At 36.4% G+C, this 22058-nt stretch overlaps 1 protein-coding gene across 1 annotated transcript; it reads left to right on the top strand.

Moving 5' to 3' along the window:
- Positions 1-2865: 2865 nt before the first annotated feature.
- Positions 2866-17018, top strand: LOC140168940 (uncharacterized). The gene is made up of 5 exons (XM_072192252.1): positions 2866-2985; positions 7454-7635; positions 9385-9504; positions 12224-12472; positions 16796-17018. Exons 2-5 carry the CDS (start codon positions 7479-7481, stop codon positions 16861-16863), a joined length of 594 nt encoding a protein of 197 aa, XP_072048353.1. The 5' UTR covers positions 2866-2985; positions 7454-7478; the 3' UTR covers positions 16864-17018.
- The last annotated feature ends 5040 nt before the right edge of the window (positions 17019-22058 follow it).

The raw sequence follows: 22058 nt of genomic DNA, 5'->3' as shown, positions 1-22058 counted from the left end.
AAAAACTACAACAATCTGCGGCCTAACCCCAACCAAAATAGGTCGAGGAGGGTACCCAGGAATATCAGAGAAAATAAAGGTAGAGAAGCGACACTCCGTACAATTAACGTGCAGACGGCCTATACCGATGTGAGGACAGAAAATGTGACTCTCCTGCTAGTCTCGGGCGCGGGCCAGACTGTATGCGGTATGAACAAAAACATAATTAACTGGTTGTGTAGGAGACTAGCAGGAGAGTCACATTTTTCTGTCCTCTGCTGTCCTCCGGAGTGTCGCGGTCCTGGGAATATGCGTTGATTTTGTTCAGGACATTTGTTCTATATATAAGTATATTAAAGATAAATATAAATTCTATGGTGTTAAATGAGTTACCGTCATGTCTAGGTAAAACACACCCACTTTGATAATTTGACCTTTGAAGTATTTACATAGCCTATTCATTATTAATATTACGAATATGTATAAAGAATTAATAAGGCTATCGAGTGGGACAGGACCACAAGTGAATTGAATAGAATCTCCCGTTAAATCAATGCTGTAGGCCTATTGATTTGATTTAGGCCTAATCATTTGCAATTGACACTAGATAAGACTCATAGACTCGAACGCAGGATACACGGGAAGAATATTACACTGTCTCGGTGTGTTTTTATTTTTAGAAAGATAATCATATCAGCTTTTCCAGTTTGTCTTTTGGAAAATGAATAAACCATAACAACAAATTTGTTTATTTTGGCTCACCGTGGCCCGTAGGCCTATATGTAAGATAAACGGTTCAAAACAGACCATTACCATAGATAATCGGTGTCTTGTTGAGGTATGGTTAGCATGTTAGTCGCTCGGAATGCTCACTCATACCTTCGGCAAGACACCGATTATCTCAACAAGACACTCGATCTAATGGTCGGTTTCTCACCCTTTATCTAGGTCTACTACTTAATAGCCTTTAATGGGGTTAAGTCCTGCAAAGGTCGAGATGAATTCTACTGTAGACATGACTGCATCACGATATCTTTGCTAAACATGCTAAACGAATTAATCTGCAAGAAATTGTTGGTACATTAACATTATGTAACCAGAGGTTTCCAGTGGTATAAAAATCTCAACTTTTTGGAGAAAAGTGGGGGGATGAGGCTGCGGATCACGAAATGCCCTTTTAAACATGTTTGTCAAAGCGCTACTGCAGTTTCGCGCCCCGAAAATAGTATGTCAACCCTGTGAATGAAACTAAAAACCAAGGGGTGACACTAAATTCACGGTTGTTCTATTAGCAACGCAAAATCTATGAAAAATTCAGCTGGTTTACTAGCTAGAAAGTGAGGCCAGTTATCGATCCGTTATAGCTCGTTATGAATAATTCATGTTCGACCCCTTGGATCATGTTAATTGAGTTTGGCAAATAACCACGTTGTTAGTTTTGCGAACTTTGCCTGTTCAATGAGAGTATAGCGCGCCCCAATACATCTGGGCACAAAACAGGCGAAAACGATCCAGTTTAATGAAATGGCGGACGGGTATTCCCATCAGGCACCAGTGATATGTTTTTTCAAAGAAAGTCTACTAATTTGATATGAAATGACATTTTGCAATAGCAAAGTCAAAATTAGGACTTGCTGTCAATAATATGAAGGAAATATATGACAGAGGCAAGGTGGGAAATACAAGTAGTATTTAAGTTATAATAATTAGGGGTTCATTCATATATTTTCATGACTAAACGGTTGTTTATGCCCGAGGGGCCGCTTGCGGCCCGAGGGCATAAACAACCGTTTAGTCATGAAAATATATGAATGAACCCCGTTCATACATACCACAACATTTTGTGATTCTTATTTCATCAAAATAATAACAAAAAATAATAAGTAACATCATTAAAAACCATGAATTTCCTTCGTTTTCCCTACCCCGCGATCGCACATCCGGGCCACCGGGCATAAACGCTGTTTATGCCCGGCTCTCGACCAATCACGCGCGCCGTTATATAGCGTGTATGTATGAACCTTTGATACCCGACCTGACCTTCCATCATGGCGCCTTATTCGTCTTTATGTATTTCTATTATGCTCTCAAGTAAAATAAAATACCAATCTGCTCTGAGCAGACAATGTTACTTGGCTCCCAGCATGAATTATTGATTTTATACGGAAGTAAAGAAATGCACAGTGTATGTGCATGATGTGCAAGCATACTCCAAATATTTACGGTAAATCTGAATAGTGGTCACATGTTAACATATCATGTGTTCGAGAAATCACGTGGCAACATTTTAAGATTTCAGGCTTGTTTACTAGTTAATTGCCATTTGTACTCTGTATTATTTATCTTTGTTAATTAACATATATTTTAAATGCTGATAAATCGTGGTTGGCTACCCATGATAGCTCATGATATCTGTTAAATTCAATGTTTTATGAATATAATTCTACCACGCAGAGGGGGTCACGCAGCAGAATTTCACATCACCTGACTTAGCTACATTTCGAAGCTCTCCTCTCCAAATTCATGTAAATTTCAAAGTTTATACATTTAATAGGCCTTATATTTAATAGGCCTATGATAGGCCTACTAATTTTTTGTTATAACCAACTGGTACACGAAATATACTCGCTTATTACCTATACAGAAAGGTGATTATCAGCCTTCACTCAGCAAATTGACATGCCCGGCATATGCAGCCATTCTCCGTCTGGATAACATGACTATCGCCCTCAATACGTCTGGGCGCAAATTTAAATAACAATACGCTATTTACATATCAATGCGGCCTCATGCTAATTAAAGCTGCCCCATCCAGGAGTTCATCTATGCTAAAAACCCAGGTTACGTATGTCAACCTCGAGCAGAATCAACTGCCTTTGACAACAACGACTTGCATGACTTGGCAACGAGATCTGTCACCAGCTGCTGTGATTTTGATCAATTTGACAGTGGAATCTCGTTTTATTATACTCAGGCATTTTCTGCATACATCGACTGTTTTTCAGGGTTTGTATCATCTTAGTTGAAATCAAAATTAGCAGCACATGCACACTAGTAATATTGCCGAAACAGCGAAATGAATCATCATTTCCATGATTTCGGCAATATTTTTTTTTGTCTCACTGTGTCTGTCATATCCTTTATCATGTTTGTCATGCATGCGCGTGTGCTGCTAATTTGCAACTTGCAAGTCTCAGTACAGTGCAGTGCCCAAGAGTGAAAATAAGAGAGCTCAAGTTGAACCAGGCCCAGGGGCCACTTTGACAAAAAGACAAGTGGCCCCTGGTTCACCAAGACTTGGAAGAACTAGCATTGGTAATGCTGCCAGGGGCCATTTTCAATTACCAAGATGCCAATAAAATAAAGATGTGCTGGGATGAGTTAAATAAGCACTATTTGCTTGTAATTTGATATTTTTGGTTCACTATCCATATTCAGGGCCACAGGGGGCCCGTTTTGTGAGAAACGTGTCCTGGACCTGGTCAACTAAAATTGAGATGGTACCAGGGGCCATTTGAGAGTTTCTGGGGGCCAAACGGCTCCCGTCTCCCACTTAATTTCACCCCTGGCAGGTTAAGGGGGTGCGTTACCCCCGGTCCCGGGGTCAAGGGGCCCATAAAAGTAAAGAAAGCATGCATTAATGGGCCCATGATAAAAGTGAAAGAAAATACAGCTCAGGGGGCCTGTAAAAAATAGGGGCCGGGAGTGAGATCATTTTACCCCCGGCCCGTATTGGCTCTCGGCGGCACTGGCAAGTCTGTTGTTTATCAAATAAATAAATTTAATGTAAACCTATGACGTCTGACAACCAAACTCATCATGGCCTGTGAAGTGCCATTGGTTTGTTGGAGTTTGATTGACAACGATTAACAGAGGCGACGTAGTTTCAAAATGCTTTTATTCGTTTATTTTTCAAATAATTATCGAACTGTCACCAACATGTTAAACACACTGAACTGGACCTCGCTGGTAGACAGACGCAAGGCTCACCGACTCACCATCCTGCAGCAAGCACGCCTAGGTCACTATCTCTGCCAACCGGAAAACTCCTACAGCCTATCCAACGTCAATCGCGGCATCTTCATTCAAACGCATACGCCACCAATAAAATTAGGGTGCATACGTAGCCCTCATAGTTACCAATTAACTTCTACCTAGTTTTAAAATGTTCCACTGGTTTAAAAAATCCCCCCTATGAAATTTAAACGAAATTGAAAGTCGTTTAGGGGTCCCACGGGGAGCCCAAAGTTCGGAATCTTCTTCTTTACCTATGTTCATAAGGCAGCTATTTGTAAATGCTTCATTAATGTATTGCAAACGCAATAGCTGCCTTCTCTGTGTTATTTGTATTCATGCTGTGAGTTCATTAGTATCACTTGTTGAAATAGAATAAAAGGAAAATACATGAAGCAGCTTTTTGGGCTATTAATATGTACAAAATAATAGCTGCCACATGCATTTTAATATGTTTCATGGGAAAAGTGTGTGATTTTAGGCCTATAATTTGTATTTTTCACACATATAAGTGCTGTTCATGAAGTTTTGATTTCCTGTTCATTTCTCTGAAAGTTAACATGGTATTTGACACCACTGATGGAAGCAACAGAGTCTAGCATGTGACAGCAGCCTGTGTGACCATTCAGCAACACCTAGGTGTGCACTCCTGTGGTCAGGTTGTGTAGGCATCACATTGGTGAAATTATACTCATATGTTCAATGACTTAAAGATTGAGGTCTCAAAGTTGCCTGATGTTTCTCTTTTATTGCGATTTCGCAAGTACTTTGAATTACTGCCATAAAAGATCGGCGTTTTTACTTAGTTGAACCTTTCCCCATACAGAAAGCACTCGGAAGATGATAGAAGCTTGGCATGCTTGGAGACTTTGGAGAGCTAGTGCTCAGGAAACCTTAACCCCCAAATTAGGCCTTCAAAAGATGATCATCAAGAGTTTGTGGAATATGTCTTCTATTTTTAGGTGGCAAGGACAAAGTGAACTTGAGGCAACCCAGAGCCCCGCCCAGAGCACTGCATGCACAAAGCATGTTTGATGGCCAAGCTTCTATGATGCCATAAAGATCTGTCTGCTGGAATCTCCAACTTCCCCAAGGAATAATTACAACAAGACAACAATTGCCAGGAGTGAGGGACTTAGTGATCGATATTTGCTACCCTTATCTATAGCAGCTTGTGGTGGTTTACATGCAAGTCTGCTGTCAATGCACCATGGAATGACTTGAAACTACCACTGTTTGTTAATGTACGAGGCCGTAGATCCTGTGGTTTCAAGAAGTGAAATCAGAGCTTTCCAAAGGCATCTCTGCACCTCAATGCAGAGATGGTACCACATGCACTCTTCAGTAGTGTTGTACCAAAAGAGGAGAAACAAGCACTAGCTGACAGACTCTTGGCTGTTAGGCATCAGGAAGTAATAGCTAGTAATGCATGCACCAAGTGATCATTATGGTATTGGGTTTGGGAAGCCCAAATTTCCCAAATGCATAGACCAGTGTACTACCCTTACATGTAAGATTCATGGTTCACAAAAAGTTATAAGTTTTACAAAATAGACCATGATCGAGTTTCTCACAGAGAATGTTAAAAGCTGGCCTAACTTTGCTGCATACTAAGCATCTGCTCATAATGTTGATACTTTGAATGTGATAAACAAGACTTATGTCAAACCTTCGGAAGCGGAAATCTGAAGAGAAATACATGTATGACATTAAAATATCAAACATGCAAAAGTAAGCAGTCAACCAGGTATTTAAAGCTTCCTTTTTAAGTTAGTGTTCAGCAGCATAGTTAGTACCATTTCTGACATTGTTCTGCCTTTGGGCGTAAAGTTCTGTGACTTCAGCATAAATTCATGTAGCCGTTTTGCCATATATTACTGTGTACATGAAGCTCCAGTGAAATATAGCATAAGGTAGCTATTGGTAACTATATGTACTTTATATTGCCCAAAGCTGCTCTGCATTTAATTTTGTGAATTAGGACTCTGAAAAACTCTCAGAAACTATGGACAAGGTAGTTATGCAGAATGAATCATAAAGCAGCTATCATTTTCTACATAAATATATTGCATTCCAAATAGCTGCCTTTTGCATTTAGTGCTACAGTAGCAAAATACTTTTGAACGGCCCGTGGGACCCCTAGACAATGATCGATTTCAACCAAATTTCACATGAGGGGTTCTTTTAGGAAGTGGAACACTATAGGGGTAGGTAGAAGTTAAATGCTTACATTTTTGAAAATTAGGGGGCTACGTATGCACCCTAATGTCCCACCATAGCTACAAGCAAGGACTGTATGAAATATTCTTATTTCCCACGTACCGTTATTGATTGGAACGCCTTACCAGAACACCTAACCAATATATCTTCAATTCCACAATTTAAGGAAGCAGTAACCAACAACATCAGAGAATCAGCAAAGCAAAGTCAAGACTAAGTAGAAGAATACATGCGCACACCCTGACCGCTTGACTCCTTCAGGAGTGTTGGCCAGTATTCGAACAAGAACAAGAACAAGAACCATGCGACGATGTTATTGTCTGTAATTGCCATCATTACCTTTTTAGGGGGCCCCTTAAACGAACATGCGAAGTAGTTTTTAATTCCGGCTTTTATTTTCCCCAAAGGGGCAATCTTTTCTTTTAGACCACCCGGGCTTTATTAAAATATGTCATAATGTCAATAATAATATGTTACTAATTTAATATCAAATTAAACTTTTGCAACAAGGTTAAACATGTTTTTAGCTATCTACAAACGTACCTTTTATTTCATGAACAAGCTTTATTTTGTTCCAAAATCCATGTTTTATCACTATTTTGGCCATTAAACTAGAGCTAGTCACAAAACCGGTGATGTCATCTCTGAAACGTTCGCGTAATATGTCCGCTTCGTTGTCACAATAATTTACGCTTAGCGTTTCGTGCATTTTCAAGCTTGTTTGACAGTTTTTCACTGTCTGACGCAATTCTGCATTAATTCAAGATAGCAAATTTATTGAAAAACGTACCGGTACCGTAATTATATTTCTGAGAATCAGAAAATTTTTCCATTTCACAAATCCTTTGCCCGCATTCTTTGCCACTTGTCACTCATCTGATCATCTTTTCAAGTGATGCTGATTTTATGAAGGTATATTTTTTGCTTAAATTTCAATTATTTTTAAATCGTTTTTTTGAGACAAAAACTTTCTTGCAGAACAGCTTTTTTCACTTGTTTTTAAAAATCATTATTTTTCCCTCATTATTCGAAGCCCTGCCCTCCTTCCAATATATTAAACTGTGACTTGAAAGTGTTTGACAAATGTTTTAACCTTGATGCAAAAGTAAACCTTGATGCAAAAGTAATAATTTAGTCCCTATATAGCGAGGGTGGTCTGAAGGAAAATATCGCCACAAAGGGCCTATGTGAAATATATAAAAACAAAGCATCATAATTGATAAACACTGTTTTGCTTCAGAGCCTGATCAAAAAGTAGCACCATCATGACAAGCATGCGATATGGACCAGTTCAGCTGAGCTCTCCTCCAGGATTCCAGAACATTCTAAGACTCATCTCACAAGAAGTCCTACGTACCCAGCCTGAGAACACCATGGAGTTTATTGCTGGATTTGTTCAGGATCTGCTGGAAATAAGAGAAAGTAAGTATCGGTTCCCAACAAACACAACATGTTTTTGACATTGAGAGAAAATGTTTAGAACTTGAAGTGTACATAATAAGGAAGACTGGCTCTTAAGTTAATATTAATTAGAATTACCGGTATTAGTTTTGTTGCTCAGGCCGAACATGCACAGTGTTTGAGTTTCCTGGTCTTAAAATTTATCGTGATATGATTCATATCGCAATAAATTTTGCCGCGATATCGCGACATGGAAAGGCCTTGGCGAAACCCACCCTTACACCATGGCTTATGTCCCCACAATTGGACCAAAATGTCATCATGTTTCAGGACTTGATTTTTGTATACGAGTCTTTTTACAGTTTTTACCCAATTAAAATCCTTGTTTTCAATCATGTAATAAGGTTCTATTTTTAAAGGCCACTAAAATAATAGTATGCCTCATAAATGTCCCCACAATTGGACCAAAATGACATCTTGTTTCGGGGCTTGAGTTTTGTATGAGTCCTTGTACAGTTTTCACCCAATGAAATCCTTATTTTCATGTACACATGCAGCTTTTAAAAGGGCAAAAAAAGGGGGGAAATAGTACGCCTCAATTCTTTTCTTCTATTTTCCCCGGACTCAAACTCGGTCAAAATAAACTTGAGATGCTTGAAACTTTCAAACTTATATGCATTTCTGAAATATATTCACTATATTCACTGATTAACAGCCTCATCCCCCCACTTTACCCCATCAAGATGCAGATTTTTGTATGAAATATTTGGCCAGCAAATTGTTTTGAGAGGAGTAGGGTAACGGGAAACTGAGATTCGACTTTCATTAGCCTAATCATGACAATAATTATAGTCTACGGTGATTTTATCAATGATGTTCATGTTTAAATTGATATCAAATGAGAGATCCTATTTTTCTCAAAAACATATTGAAATTAGGAGTTCCAAATCGGTGTATTTCCAAAGATACCATCAAAAAACTGTTGAATTAGACCCTGTTTAGACTAGGTAAAAGTTGTACTTCAACAACAGCTTTTTTGAAATCGAGTTCAGTCAAATTCAGGTCTAAACAGGTACAGTCGTTGTTCAAGTACGACTGAAGTCTAGTTCAAAAGTTGTTGTTCAACAATGCTCCTGAGGTTCATAAAAGTTGAATTCAATTCGACCTTGTTGTGGTTGAAGTCCGACTTTTCCTGGTCTAAACAGTTAGTCGAATTGCATTTGACTTTTTCATGCGTGTTACTGACCTGGCGAGGTGAATTTCCAGTTTGGGGCGCTTGGGTGCATAGTGTAAACATCCAGTAAAAACCACAAACACAAAATAATTTATGCTAATCTTGTCTTAATTGAATTCGATGTCGAGTTTCAATTTGACATTTCTCTAGTCTAAACATGTTCTTAGTCTCAACCAGTGTAGGCACAAAAACACTGGTTGTGCCTACACTGGTTGTTTGGTTTAGCATGTCTGATTATATGCACAGTGATTTTCATCACTCGTTCTAGTGCACTTTTGTATTCCCATTGATCATTGTTGTTTTTTGCAGGTTTAGCACTTCTGTATGCCATGGAACTGGCAATTTTTGGCTATCGAACTTTACCTACTTCTTATGCCTACATTTGCTGTTTTTGTCCCCCTGCATACTGTCTAGTCTGCATTTTACCTGTTTCCCAACATCAAGTTGGTGTACTTTGCTTTTTTCTTTCCTGTTGTTCATATTCAAAAATTCAAAAATATATATTCATAACATCTATCTGTGAATTTTGTTTTTAGATACAGGGTATGATCCCGTTCAGCATGGGGAAATGATAGAACGTGTCAAAGAACAATATCATAAACTGAGATATGAGAGACAAGAGAAAAGTGTGGTAGAAACCCAGGATTCAAGCAATGGTAAGTTGAAGATCAGGTCCTCAATTAAATTGAAGTGGCACTTTAAAGCAGGGGCGTAGCCAGCTTTCTTGGTCAGGGGGGCAAAATAAAATTTTTGGGGCACAGACGAAAAAAATTGCAGTTGCATCATACAATACATAGAGACTGTATGTCTTCGAGCTTCCCGAAAAGGGCCTTATTGGGATGATGTGCGCGTGTAGCGTGAAAAAAATGGTATTTTACACTATTTTCGCCCATTATCCGCTAAAAAGGGCTTTATTATTACAATGTGCACGCCAGTGGCGCCGGAAAAATTTTGTATTTTACACTATTTTGGCCCTGAATTTTGCTAGAAAAGGGCTCCTTGCCCTTTTCTTTTCCTCTGCCCTCCTGATTTTCTCTTTCATTTTTTGTCAGAGGGGCACTTTTTCTTTCATTTTTTGTCAGGGGGGCACTCTGCCCCCCCCCCCCCCCCCCCATACCACAATCGATAACAGGTCTAGATCTTCATCTTATAATATGAGATTAGGTAATTTTTTTCAAATCTGATTTTTTGGTATAATATGTTTGCTCTCTTAAATTTTACTGTTTGAGTCGGGTGATTTAAATTTTTCAAACTTTTTTTTCAATCAAAAGGAGTGATTCTCAATCTTTTACAATCTTTTAGCGATTAAAGTTAGGGGTAAATCTTTTTCAATTGAATGTTCAGTAGAAAGGATTGATTTTCATTGTTTTTCAATCTTTTGCCATCCCAAATTAGGGACAAATCCTTTCCAGTTGAAAAAAAGATTGAAAAAAAATCAAGGTACAAAAACATCCTTTTCCCCCTTACTAGCCACCTGGACCATTTAGAATGCGGTACTTATGCGCCACATCACAAGTTCCCTCATTGAGCTCCACAGTTAAGTAGCTAAGTGTTTTTTCTTTCACACATCATTATTTCAGCAAAATACTATGTGATACTTTTTGGCAAGAAACATGGCTTTAAGCATTTTTGCAGCAGGTGGACATGCCGCTTAATGGAGACATGATTTAGGCAAAAAGCTGAATTAGGCTGAAAAGACAGGCAAATATTGGAGCAGGGTGACGACATGTATAATTATTATTTTATTGTACATAATTATTTATTTAGTATTAATATCAGACTCATAACTATTTTTTAAGACAAAAAGCTGAATGGCTGTTTTTAAACTTGATTTGCCCCACATCGTGTTTGTGCAAAGAGTGCCGTTCTCTCCTACCATTTTCTGGTCAAATACCACCAATTCCCTATTTGTATCACAAGTTTTCAATACCTGTAGTAAATTTTGTACACTATTTCTGATATTGAGAACTCTCAGTCTGACCTACTACTGTTGCCAGCATTTTGTAAAATAATTGTACCTTATTTAGTTTGCATACTTTGCCAATAACTATTATTAGAATAATGTTAAATAAAATGGCATGTTACTTACTGAACAAAACACAGGAAATTGGCAAATGACTTCATTAACCCAGTGTCATAATTCAAATATTGACTATAATTACAAATTGACAATAGTTTGCTAGATACCATGTCACTGTGCAGCATGATGATATTGACTCAGATAAAACACACATCAAATCAGACTATTCAGTAACCACAGATCATGGAAAGGAAATGATATGAAATGGGCTGTTCTATTTGAAATCTATACACCCCCTATGGAAGACATGTTCTTAATCTCCCACACAGGGGGTGTAGATTTTAAATGGAGTTACACATTCAGGTAATCTTTTTTATATTTGTAATTGGATGGATGAAAATATACCGAAACTGACTGAAACCCCATTTGAAATTCACACCTGTGTGGAAGATTAGGTTCATGTCTTCCATAGAGGAATGATGGATTTTAACTGGAATAGCCCAATGGCCATTGGCCAAACAAATGTTGTGCCTGGATGAGCAAAGAAATTGTACGACCAAATGCCATTTTCTGTCAATTATGGCACATACTTGAAAGGCCTCGCTCTCAGTGAGAAAGTGATATCAATGCAGCAAGACATGTTGTCTTCCCTATGTATACTTATAGGTTAATGAACACGTATTACTTTTTGCTCGAGAAATTAGACAAAATAATGCACTCGTGCTGATGTCGATGCATCTAATGCACGAGCCCCGAAGCAGGGAGTGCATTAGACACATCAACATCAACATCAGCGCAAGTGCATTATTTTGTCTAATTTCTTGAGCAATAAGTAATGTATTTCATACACGAGAAGAAAAAAACACATGATTTTTACTTTTTTTAAATAACAAATTATCACTAAAAATGTCAGGAAACAGAACTAAATATAAATGCATAAACCCGCCCGACAAATGAATCAATCCTACGTGACGCAAACACGCGCGGAACACTGCATGTTTCGTACTTTTCTAACAGCTTTTCTGATTGGCTGCTTTGATATAGGAGTGTATGAAGGTGTCTTTAATCATGTCTGTATAATATGTACACCAGTGCTTTGATTTGAAACTGCGCCCAATGAAATGCGCAATGACTTATCATGAATAAAACTACTATTGTCCCTTCTGACTTTCCTAAGATACAAACATTAATCTTAACCACAGGCGCCCTGGCCAAACCAGCAATTGGGACCAGTTTCTATTGTTGAGAATAATAGAAAACAAGTAAAACGCTGGTTTTCTCACAGCGCCAGAGGTCGACTGGTAGATGGGATTTGAAGCCATCCATAATGAGATCTTTTGGTACTTTTTTACCAGATGCAGGAAGTCAAACGCCAACAGCAGACTTAGCTCCTCCTGTCAACTCACCCAGATCTGAACCACAAGAAGACCCTGCTCCTCCTGACAACTCACCCAGATCTGAACCGCAGGAAGACCCATCCGCAGCAGGCTTAGCTCCCCCTGTGAACTCACCCGGATCTGAACAACAGGAAGATCCATCAACAGCAGACTTATCTGCTCCTGTCAACTCACCTGGATCTGAAGCACAGGAAGACCCATCAACAGGTACAATAGGCTATTCGTTGTCGAAGTGACATAATAATCAGATTAACTACCATAGCAATAGGTACAAACAATTTTTGATTATATCGCGCTGCACTAGTACATTCACAACGTACCTCTGCATTGAACCATAGATGTCAAAGAACAGGGATAAAGCCCTGGATTGTAATTCTATAGAATATTCATATCATTCTGATTACTTGCACCCGTAAGATTAGTACCATTGAAAAGAGCGGTATTGTATCTATGATAGCAGACATGCACAGGTGATGAGTGCAACTTGCTTGCAGTGCAGCGCGATATAATTAAAAGTTTGTACCTATTGCTATGGTGGTTAATCCGATTATTAAACCACTTTGACAGTGAATTCCAATTAAAATTCAAACACGCTCTATGGAAACATTACCTTACTGTCTTATGCAGGGGTTGTTGATTTCAAATTGCTTCAGTAATCCCCATTTGAAATTCACAATCCCTGTGTGGAAGACTAAGGTAGTATTTCTGACTTTCCTGTTGCAATGTTTTAATGCTATCTACTGCATATGGTCATTTTCACGGTAAAGGGTGTAACTTTGGATTTTTAACATTTTGATCTGTAGTTTTCTAATAAAGCCACAGAATTCCATGATTTTTGGCCACATAAGTCATCTAGTTAGCAGCTACCTTGGGTAGCATAATCATCTTCGGGAGTTACTGCGTTCAGTTTTAGCAGGCTTAAATGTACCTAATATTGCCATTTTGAAAAACTGTAAAAAACAGTAACATTTTTGTAAAACCCTGTGTTTTCTTCAGTTAGTTCATGGATAATTTTTCTTATCCTGAAAGTACGGTCATATGTTCAGTAAACACTGCCACATTAGATTTAATTGTGAACAGCCCTGTATTTTTGAGAACCGGACTTCGATATTTGTCGCTTCGAGGCTTCATTTTCCGTTAACAATTGTTAACAAACTTTGTGGGTATAGCTTTGGTTCATAATTCTTGGTTATTTCTTCACTTCTTCTTGATTCATAACAGTTGATATCTTAACTTGAAATGGGTAACAAAAATTAGTTGATTTGCAAGCTTTTAAAATTTTTATAAAATCTTGACTTCAAAGAGCCGATTTTCCGTTAACTTTTTTGAAGCCTCCGAAACAAACTGTTCAGCAAGCTTGGGCAAATATAAATAAAAGAGCTCATCCAATCTATTTATCAAAATGTAGCAAAGTAGATCCTCAAGTCACTTGTTTTTAAATCATGGAGATATATATCACCGCTTGAAAATGGGACCCAATACAAACTTTCCGTTAACAATTGAAGCCTCCAAACAAATGAAGCCTCCAAACAACAGTAAGCTTAATTATCATCTATGCATATCTAAATTGGTATGTTCCATATTGATATCTGCATTGTAATTGTTGCATGATATGTGCAGAATGTCATAAATTTAAAAAAAATTGATATTATGGTTAATGCTTGAAAAATATACTGATATCCAAGAAAGCCCGTTCGGAGGCTTCACATGCAAATAACACCATACTTAACAAATGGGTGAAAAAATTACCATGTTATAAATCTACAATATCTGCCGCATAGAATCATTGATTCAATACACACAAGAAAATAACAGCTTAGATGATCCCAACAGTGTTGTTTTCAAAAAAACTACTTCTGCAATGTTTAACCATTGTAAACATGAAGCCTCCGAAACAAAAAAAATGACTTGCTGTGATAATTTAATTTTTGTCACAACTGAAATTCAATATTTTTGAAGCAAAGCATGAAAATTGGTAATTGTGATATTTTTTACCTATTTTTCATGTCAACTTGTAGTAGTTAGCCAAATATTTTACTTTTATGATCAGCTGTGTTGTTAACTGAAGCCTCCGAAACACAAATCGCTTGAATTGCCAATTCTAAAAAATAACTCCAATTTCTGTGAAACTTGGCTGGGAGGTTCCTTTCATCAAGTAGTATTTGTACATGAAGTTAGACATTTAAATTATTTTAGGAACCCAATTAAAACTTAAAAAATATGTTTAAGGTTGGGAAATTTCCATTGCAAATGACCCTTGATGTTAAAAATTTTCAAAATTGCAATTACAAACATAGCAAAACATGGTATAAAATTTAACTTATATCTGTTGACTTACTTTGGAATGGGATTTCACATGTATTCCAGCTTTCATGTCATAATTTTCTGAGCTTATGTAAAATACATTTTTCTTAGATTTTAACCAAAATGTTATGGAAATGTCAAATTTTTATCAGAACTCAAAAGTTTTAAGCCTTGAAACACTATTTTACTGGAATTTAAGTTGCTTCTATGCATGATTACAGTAAACAGAAACATATTTAAGTGGTTTGAAATTTTGACCCTAAAAATCAAAAGTTACACCCTTTACTGTGAAAATGACCATATTTCAATGTATCATTGCTGTCTACTGAAGATAGTATTACTGACTTGCATATAAAATGTATCATTGCTATCTACTAAAGATAGTATTTCTGACTTACATATTTCAATGTATCATCAATAATATTGCTGTCTACTGAAGATAGTATTTCTGAGTGACTTGCATATATCAATGTATCATTGCTGTCTACTGAAGATAGTATTTCTGACTTGCATATTTCAATGTATCATTGCTATCTACTGAAGATAGTATTTCTAACTTGCATTATATTTTAATGTGTCATTGATATATAATGGAAGATAGCATTCCTTGCAAGCATTGAATACTACATTTACATAGATTTCTACTGAAGACAGTGTCAAACTATTTTTCTGACTTGCTATATTTCAAAGTTTAATTGCTATCTTCTGAAGATAACATTTATGACTTGCAGTGTGTTATTTTATTTACTGATGATATTATTTCTGACTTGAATATTTCAGTGTTTCATTGCTATCTACTATAGGTAGTATATTATTTATGAATTACACATTTGCATTTCAGTGCTCTCTACTGTAGATAGTTTTGCATAATTACATTGTACATTTTGATATTTTTATTTCCTGAAACATTTTTAAATTATCTTAATACTAATTATGGCGTGTCCGTCCTCTGTCCGCTGCTTATCGCGTATGAGTGGTTTCGCTAACGCTTGCTGCATAGGTGCGTGATAACGCGAAAGCGCGGCTGCAGCGTATCGCGTGTCTTGCGGTGCGCTATCGCGTAGTGCTGCGGAGTACCGACGGGCGCAATGCGAGCATCGGAAAGCATTACAGTGACTAACAGGTGCATCTCATCGGACCAATAGGCCTATTTTAAAGACATGATTAACATACCCGCTTTGCTCACATTTCTCCCGATTGAATTGACAGCCTACATCCAGACACTACTAAAATTTCGGGGTATTTTTGGGTCCTCCGATGTGGTTGCAGGACAGGGTTTGGAAGAGGCGAATGATGGGTTTTCAGATTAAATAGGTTCAAGTAAGCGCCACAGCTACAAAACAGAGTCGATAGTTGTGTCTTAATCATTGAGAGACATAATCGTATAGTAGTTTGAAAGGTCAGGACAAGTATTATAGGTAACGGCGTTGGGTAATTAGAGATAGGCCTATCCGAGAACCGCCCAACCCGAGAACCATGAAATCTAGTGATATATATTTATAAATAAATCCAAGTAAGGTAAGTCATCCACAGTAAAGTGCTCTATATATTTACAGTAAATATATAGAGCACTTTACTGTGGATGATTTACCTTACTTGGATTTATTTATAAATATATATCATAATTTAAAAATGTTTCAGGAAATAAAAATATCAAAATGTACAATGTAATTATGCAAAACTATCTACAGTAGAGAGCACTGAAATGCAAATGTGTAATTCATAAATAATATACTACCTATAGTAGATAGCAATGAAACACTGAAATATTCAAGTCAGAAATAATATCATCAGTAAATTATTTTCACTATTTAACATTATTTATTAAAAAACACACCTGTTATTTCAGATTTGAAAAAAAGATCAATAATATTGTATTAATAACATATCTTCCCCAATGCACAATCTATTCAGTAACTTAGCCTCTTAGTCATACCAAATCAATAAAATAAAAGGTAATTAATCATTTGTAATGTGATCCAGCAAAATTAGTCATTTGAAGGGCAAAACCTAAATTCAGTTTTCAAGATCATTATATGAAAAATTTCCAGACCTTTATTTTGATAAAACCTGATAAAACCAATTATTGGACTTACGGTTCAAGAGATATGGTCATTTTAGTATTGCTCAGAACAAAAAATACAAAGGAAATTGAGCACTATTATTGGCTATATATCAAAATCAATTTCAGCAACAAAGGACTCATTTCATATTTTTTGTTTACAGGTGACAATGTGGAAGACAACACAACAGCTGAAAATGAAGCAGAAAGGGAAGGAAGTGCTGATGAATGATGGGATAGCAATGTGTACAGTGCCTCTTTTATAGTGTTTGCACATACTGCATTGGTGGACTTTTGGTGCGGATTCCCATAATACTGTGTGCTGTCTTTTTGAGTTAGTGCAATAATTATTGATTTGTTGTGGATAAAGTGCAAATTATAAATTGAAATAAGATGTTATAGTTGTTATTGTGAATGTATAGTTTATTTATTTCTTTAATGTAATAATTGTTTTGAGTTTTATTGAGTGTTTGGATTTGTTTACAGCAAAATAAGAATTGACATTTGAAAATTACACTTGTTATAATATGTAAAAAAAGAGATCTATGCAACACTTTTCATGTGTCACCTGATTAAGCAATTTAGTGGTGTAACATTTAGCTGAAGCTGTACCATGTTAGCCAAATGTAAGTAAAATAATTGTCATACATTGTTTGTAGGATGTTAGATGACTAACTGTATAGACTATAACTCAAATATTTAAAGGAGTATTTCGTGATCCTAGCATCCTCTATTTATGTCATTTTTCATTAGATATCCACGAAAAAAACCTATTCCCAAAATTTCAGTTGATTCCGATTTTGCGTTAAGTGAGTTATGCATGATTATGTGTATTACACTGCTCCATAGACAATGCGTTGTAATTTCGTTCTGGTGCACCAGAACGAAATTCAAATTTCACTGATATCTTTGCTGAACGAATTAATCTGCAAGAAATATTTGGTGCATAAACATTATGTAGCCAGAGGTTTCCAGTGATATAAAAATCTCAACTTTTTTTGAGAAAGGTGGGGGATGAGGCTGTGGATCACGAAATGCCCTTTTAAGACATTTGATTGTAAATGAGTTCCTGCTTCTGCTAATCTTTACTAAATTAAAACCTCAAAACAACTCCTGTACATTATAGTTATAACCTTTAAAAGCCAGTGGTGTATATTTCTTTTTTGACATGGGGGGGCAGCACCTTTTGGTGACAGAATAAGTTTATGGTACAAATGCGGGCCAAGCGTGTGAAAATCTTTTAGTGTTTATTACCCCATGTTTTAAACAATCAGTACTTGGGACAGTCAATGCAGAATTACATGTAATTCACTTATCCGGATTTTTCACTTATCCAGACAGTGCTTGACCCCCATCATGGCCGGATAAAAGAGGTTGGACTGGACCTGACTCATTCAATGAGTTCACATGTTTTTTAAATAATTTACGAAAAAAACTTTTGCCTAAGCTTTCCCTTTGTAGTGTTTAAAACCATGTGTCAAATATATATGCAATAATTTGATTGGAATTGCATTCTCATTAAGCTATGCAATTGTATAAAATTTGTATTTTGAACAAAGTATCAACTCTCATATCTTTAAATAGTGTGATTAATTTGGTTGGAATCGGATTTCTAGAAGTATATTTTTCTGGTGGGCTAGCTTTTTCAAGCGCTGTTTGATTTTGTGGTCATCAAGATAGAGAAAATACTCCTGAAAAGAAGTAGGCACTACTATACCAAAACTATACCACACATGTTCATTAAAAAGTTGATTGTTACACCCTGTACCGTATATCTTCTAGTACACCCTTATTGACTTCAGGTTTGGGTCTGTGTAATCCAGGGCAGTAGCAAGCGGGCGGCCGGGGATGCCATGGCCGCCCCACTTTTTGAGCAATTTGTTATGTTTTCTTTATATCTTTATTTCAATTTGGGCATATATTCGTAATTTGGCCGCCCCACATTTGTGATGGCCGCCCCACATTTTTTTCAACCTTGCTATGGCCCATGGTGTAATCTCTGTTCTTTATGCTTTCCAAAGGGCTAGAATTATTCCCTCCCCTTTGAGGCGAATAATGGAAGAATAGACACCCCTCCTATATGCCTACATTGCTGGTCCGAATCACAGTGGAAAAATGTTTGTTTCTTTTTATAAATTATTTATTAATTTATAAGATACGGTGTGGTTAAAGAGCAAAATATAACTGCAATATTAAGTCAGAGATCATATCTCAATTTTAGATTACTTAAAATGAACAGTTGCCCTTTGATTAGACAATAATAACTGCGCACCATCTATTTTGAGGTCATTGTGTGAAATCGGAGGGTTTTGTTTTGGGCTGAGGTATTTTTCCGAGGGAGCGTACGTAGCTCCCGAGGAAAAATACCGAGGCCCAAAACAAATCCTGACAATTTCACACAATGACCTCAAAATAGATGGTGCAAAGTTATTATTGTCATTCATTACCGTCAGTATCTAATATTTTGAACAAATCAAAATGGCATTTTATGTTATTTTATGCCATAAAACACTGTTAAATATAACCAGTTTTAATCATTGTTGTAACCTACCCTACAAAACAAATCAACCAGGCGAATATAACATTCGCGCCGACAACAAGAGCTACCAATCACAGAAGCGCGACAGCATCGCGTAGGCGTGTGCGTTGCCATAACACGTAGCTTATACACGCACACGAGCGCAGAAGTCATTGTTGCGCGTCCGGAGTCATTGTGAGTTATTAATGACCTCGCAATTAGTGTGCTGTCAGGCAATCGATTCTTTTGATTGGATTACAGGCTTCGCATATATTAATGAGGTTATGAATGAAAGTTAGTATACTTAGTTCTTTGGCTTGATAGGATGAAGAAATTCTAATCTTTCCCCAGAGCAGCCAGCCTACATAAACATTGAAAAAAACCACCCAAAACAGTGCAACTGGCCAGATTCAAACCGACAACCTTCATAATACTAGCATGACGCTCTAACCAACCGAGCCACTGAGGCACGCTGGAACTAGTTGTGGTATTGGAGTTCAGTATGCAAGTTGTGGATGGAAACTGTAATAGTTTTGTGGCAACTAATAATGCTATGCAACTCATTAATTATTATCAGTATTATTCTGTATAACTCTTGAATGTTTGAAAATTTGCAATAAACTTTTTTGGAACTTCATTTGCTGGGTATAATGCTATGCAACTCATTATTATTCTGTATTCTGTTTGAAAATTTGAAATAAACTTTTTTGGAACTTCATTTGCTTGGTGTGGATTGTTTTTTGTCTTTGGTAATACACATTTGATCTAACATGTACACAAGGGCAAGCAGTGTTAGAAAGAAGACAACATTTTGCAAGGCCATTTGGGGTAGTAGGTCTGAATATTCCACAGGCCCCCATCAGTATGAGCCTAAACTCAACATGTGACATGATCTGGTCCATGGGGGCCAAAGACAGCAATTTGAAATTGAGATAAAGGCAAAAATATGGCGTAAAAAGCAATAAAATTCAGAGGAAAATATTCTTGTGTTTTCAGTTTATGATACGCCTATTGTTTGTATGAGTTTATTATAGGTTTTCCCAGAGTATTTCGCACTTATATCATTCATATTCATATAAAGGACAGTTTAAATTCGTCCTAAAAAATCGAAGTCGCACAAACTCAAAACCAATTTCATATTTGTATCATTATATTTCACATTTGTATCATTGATATTCGTCAAATTTGTGTTCAATTTAAGTCTCGTAATGGCGTTGCTACTGAATCGTAAAAGCAATTTAGTCTTTTGTCATTCATTTTAACACATTTGTCATTTATATTCGTCAGGTGTTAAATGGATGTATAATTATGACTATTTAAAAGGACAGTGTTCGTTTTAGTTTATGTTGAAGATCTTTTTCTTAGAATTCTTATAATCATAAAAATTATATAAGAAAACGAAAGAAAACACATAAAGATCATAAGAAATTTATAAAGAAAAGAATTTAAAAAAATATAAATTTACAATTCTGAAGGAATATATATAGGCCTACTGTGGGCATTTCCAAGCAATCAGGGACATGTCACATGACCCAAAACATCAAAAATATATAGAACTTTAAAACTAGTACAAGTGCTACAATAGCAAATTTCGGATCAATTGAAAGAGATTATAACATGCTGTTTAAATTAAGTCATCTTATATGTTTACCATGAATTTTCTTTAAAAAGACTGTTTGTGGCCCAATTTTTGGATCGCCTTTGCACATCTTCATTAAAAGTTTTGTTTATTTTTGTTTTGTTTTGGTTTGGAATATTGAAATTCTGTATGATGGTTTCATGTTTTTTATTTAATTTTTCTTTGTCATTACTTTATTCGTTTCCATATCTTTTTGGGCGGACAAACTGTAGCACGAGTTACCATGTTGTTAGCGAGTTAGTGTGAAACTATATATGAAGGGCAAATCTTTTTAAGGCATAAACCTTAACATAGTATAGGCCCTAGCCGCCCTATATAATATAGGTACTTTCATAGTGTTGTTGTTTTTTGTTTTTTGTCTTTTTGTTGTTGTTGGTGTTGTTGTTTTAGGACACTATCAAAATAAAACTTTTTAGCATGTCCTCTGCTCGTAACACGAGATACCGTTTTTCACAGCTGTCCCATAGGTACAAGCTTTTCAAGCTGGAGCATAAAGTATGTAAAAGGATGCCCAAAAGTGTACACGCGTTACCATGGAATTGCCTGTATATAGCCCTTGTAATGTATGATATCAAAAAAAGAAAGAACAACATAATTGTACACAATAAAAGCAATCCAGAATAATACCCAACAAAAAGTTGTTTAAACATGTTTTGGACTTAAATCAATCTCAAGAATAATCTTTAACATGTTTAATATTTGTAACAATTTATTGGATCAAAAATTAAAAAAGATATTTAAAGCCTACATTATAATGAGCTCCAAAGCATAAGTAAAAGATACATTTTCTATAAAAATGTTTGAAACAAAAACAGACCAAAAATAAGCCCCCCAAATGAACGCACGATTAATATATATTGTATATAGGCCTATAAGACGAAATTAAATAAAACGATTATTAATATCAATGACAAATGACGAATTTGCTTTTGCGAAAGGGATCATTCCGTATTTTCAGACGAATTTGAACTTCATGACGAAAATCAATGACACAAACACGAAATTCAATGCTACAATATTGAAATCTAATGGCACAATAGTGAAATTGAAGTGGAGTTTCTTGCTCAAAGATTTTTCGGGACGAAATTGGAATGTCTTTTATACGAAAATCAATGACACAAGTGCGAAATACTCTGGGAAAACCTATAGTAACACAATTGTCAAAATGCCTCCTTTGGTCCCCATTGAGCATAGTGTCACACATTGTCAAATTGACATAGTATACAAATATTGACTGCTATGAGGGGCATGGTTAAAATTATAGGCCCAA

The sequence above is a fragment of the Amphiura filiformis genome, chromosome 14, assembly GCF_039555335.1.
Source record: "Amphiura filiformis chromosome 14, Afil_fr2py, whole genome shotgun sequence".
Taxonomy (NCBI): domain Eukaryota; kingdom Metazoa; phylum Echinodermata; class Ophiuroidea; order Amphilepidida; family Amphiuridae; genus Amphiura; species Amphiura filiformis.
This window is presented reverse-complemented; position numbering and strand designations above follow the sequence as displayed.

Bases quoted from the DNA above. Each gene is read 5' to 3' on its own strand.
- LOC140168940 (XM_072192252.1), top strand. From the start codon at position 7,479: ATGACAAGCATGCGATATGGACCAGTTCAGCTGAGCTCTCCTCCAGGA. The intron at 9,505-12,223 runs GTAAGTTGAAGA...CTTTTTTACCAG, and splicing joins AACCCAGGATTCAAGCAATG to ATGCAGGAAGTCAAACGCCA. The intron at 12,473-16,795 runs GTACAATAGGCT...TTTTGTTTACAG, and splicing joins ACAGGAAGACCCATCAACAG to GTGACAATGTGGAAGACAAC.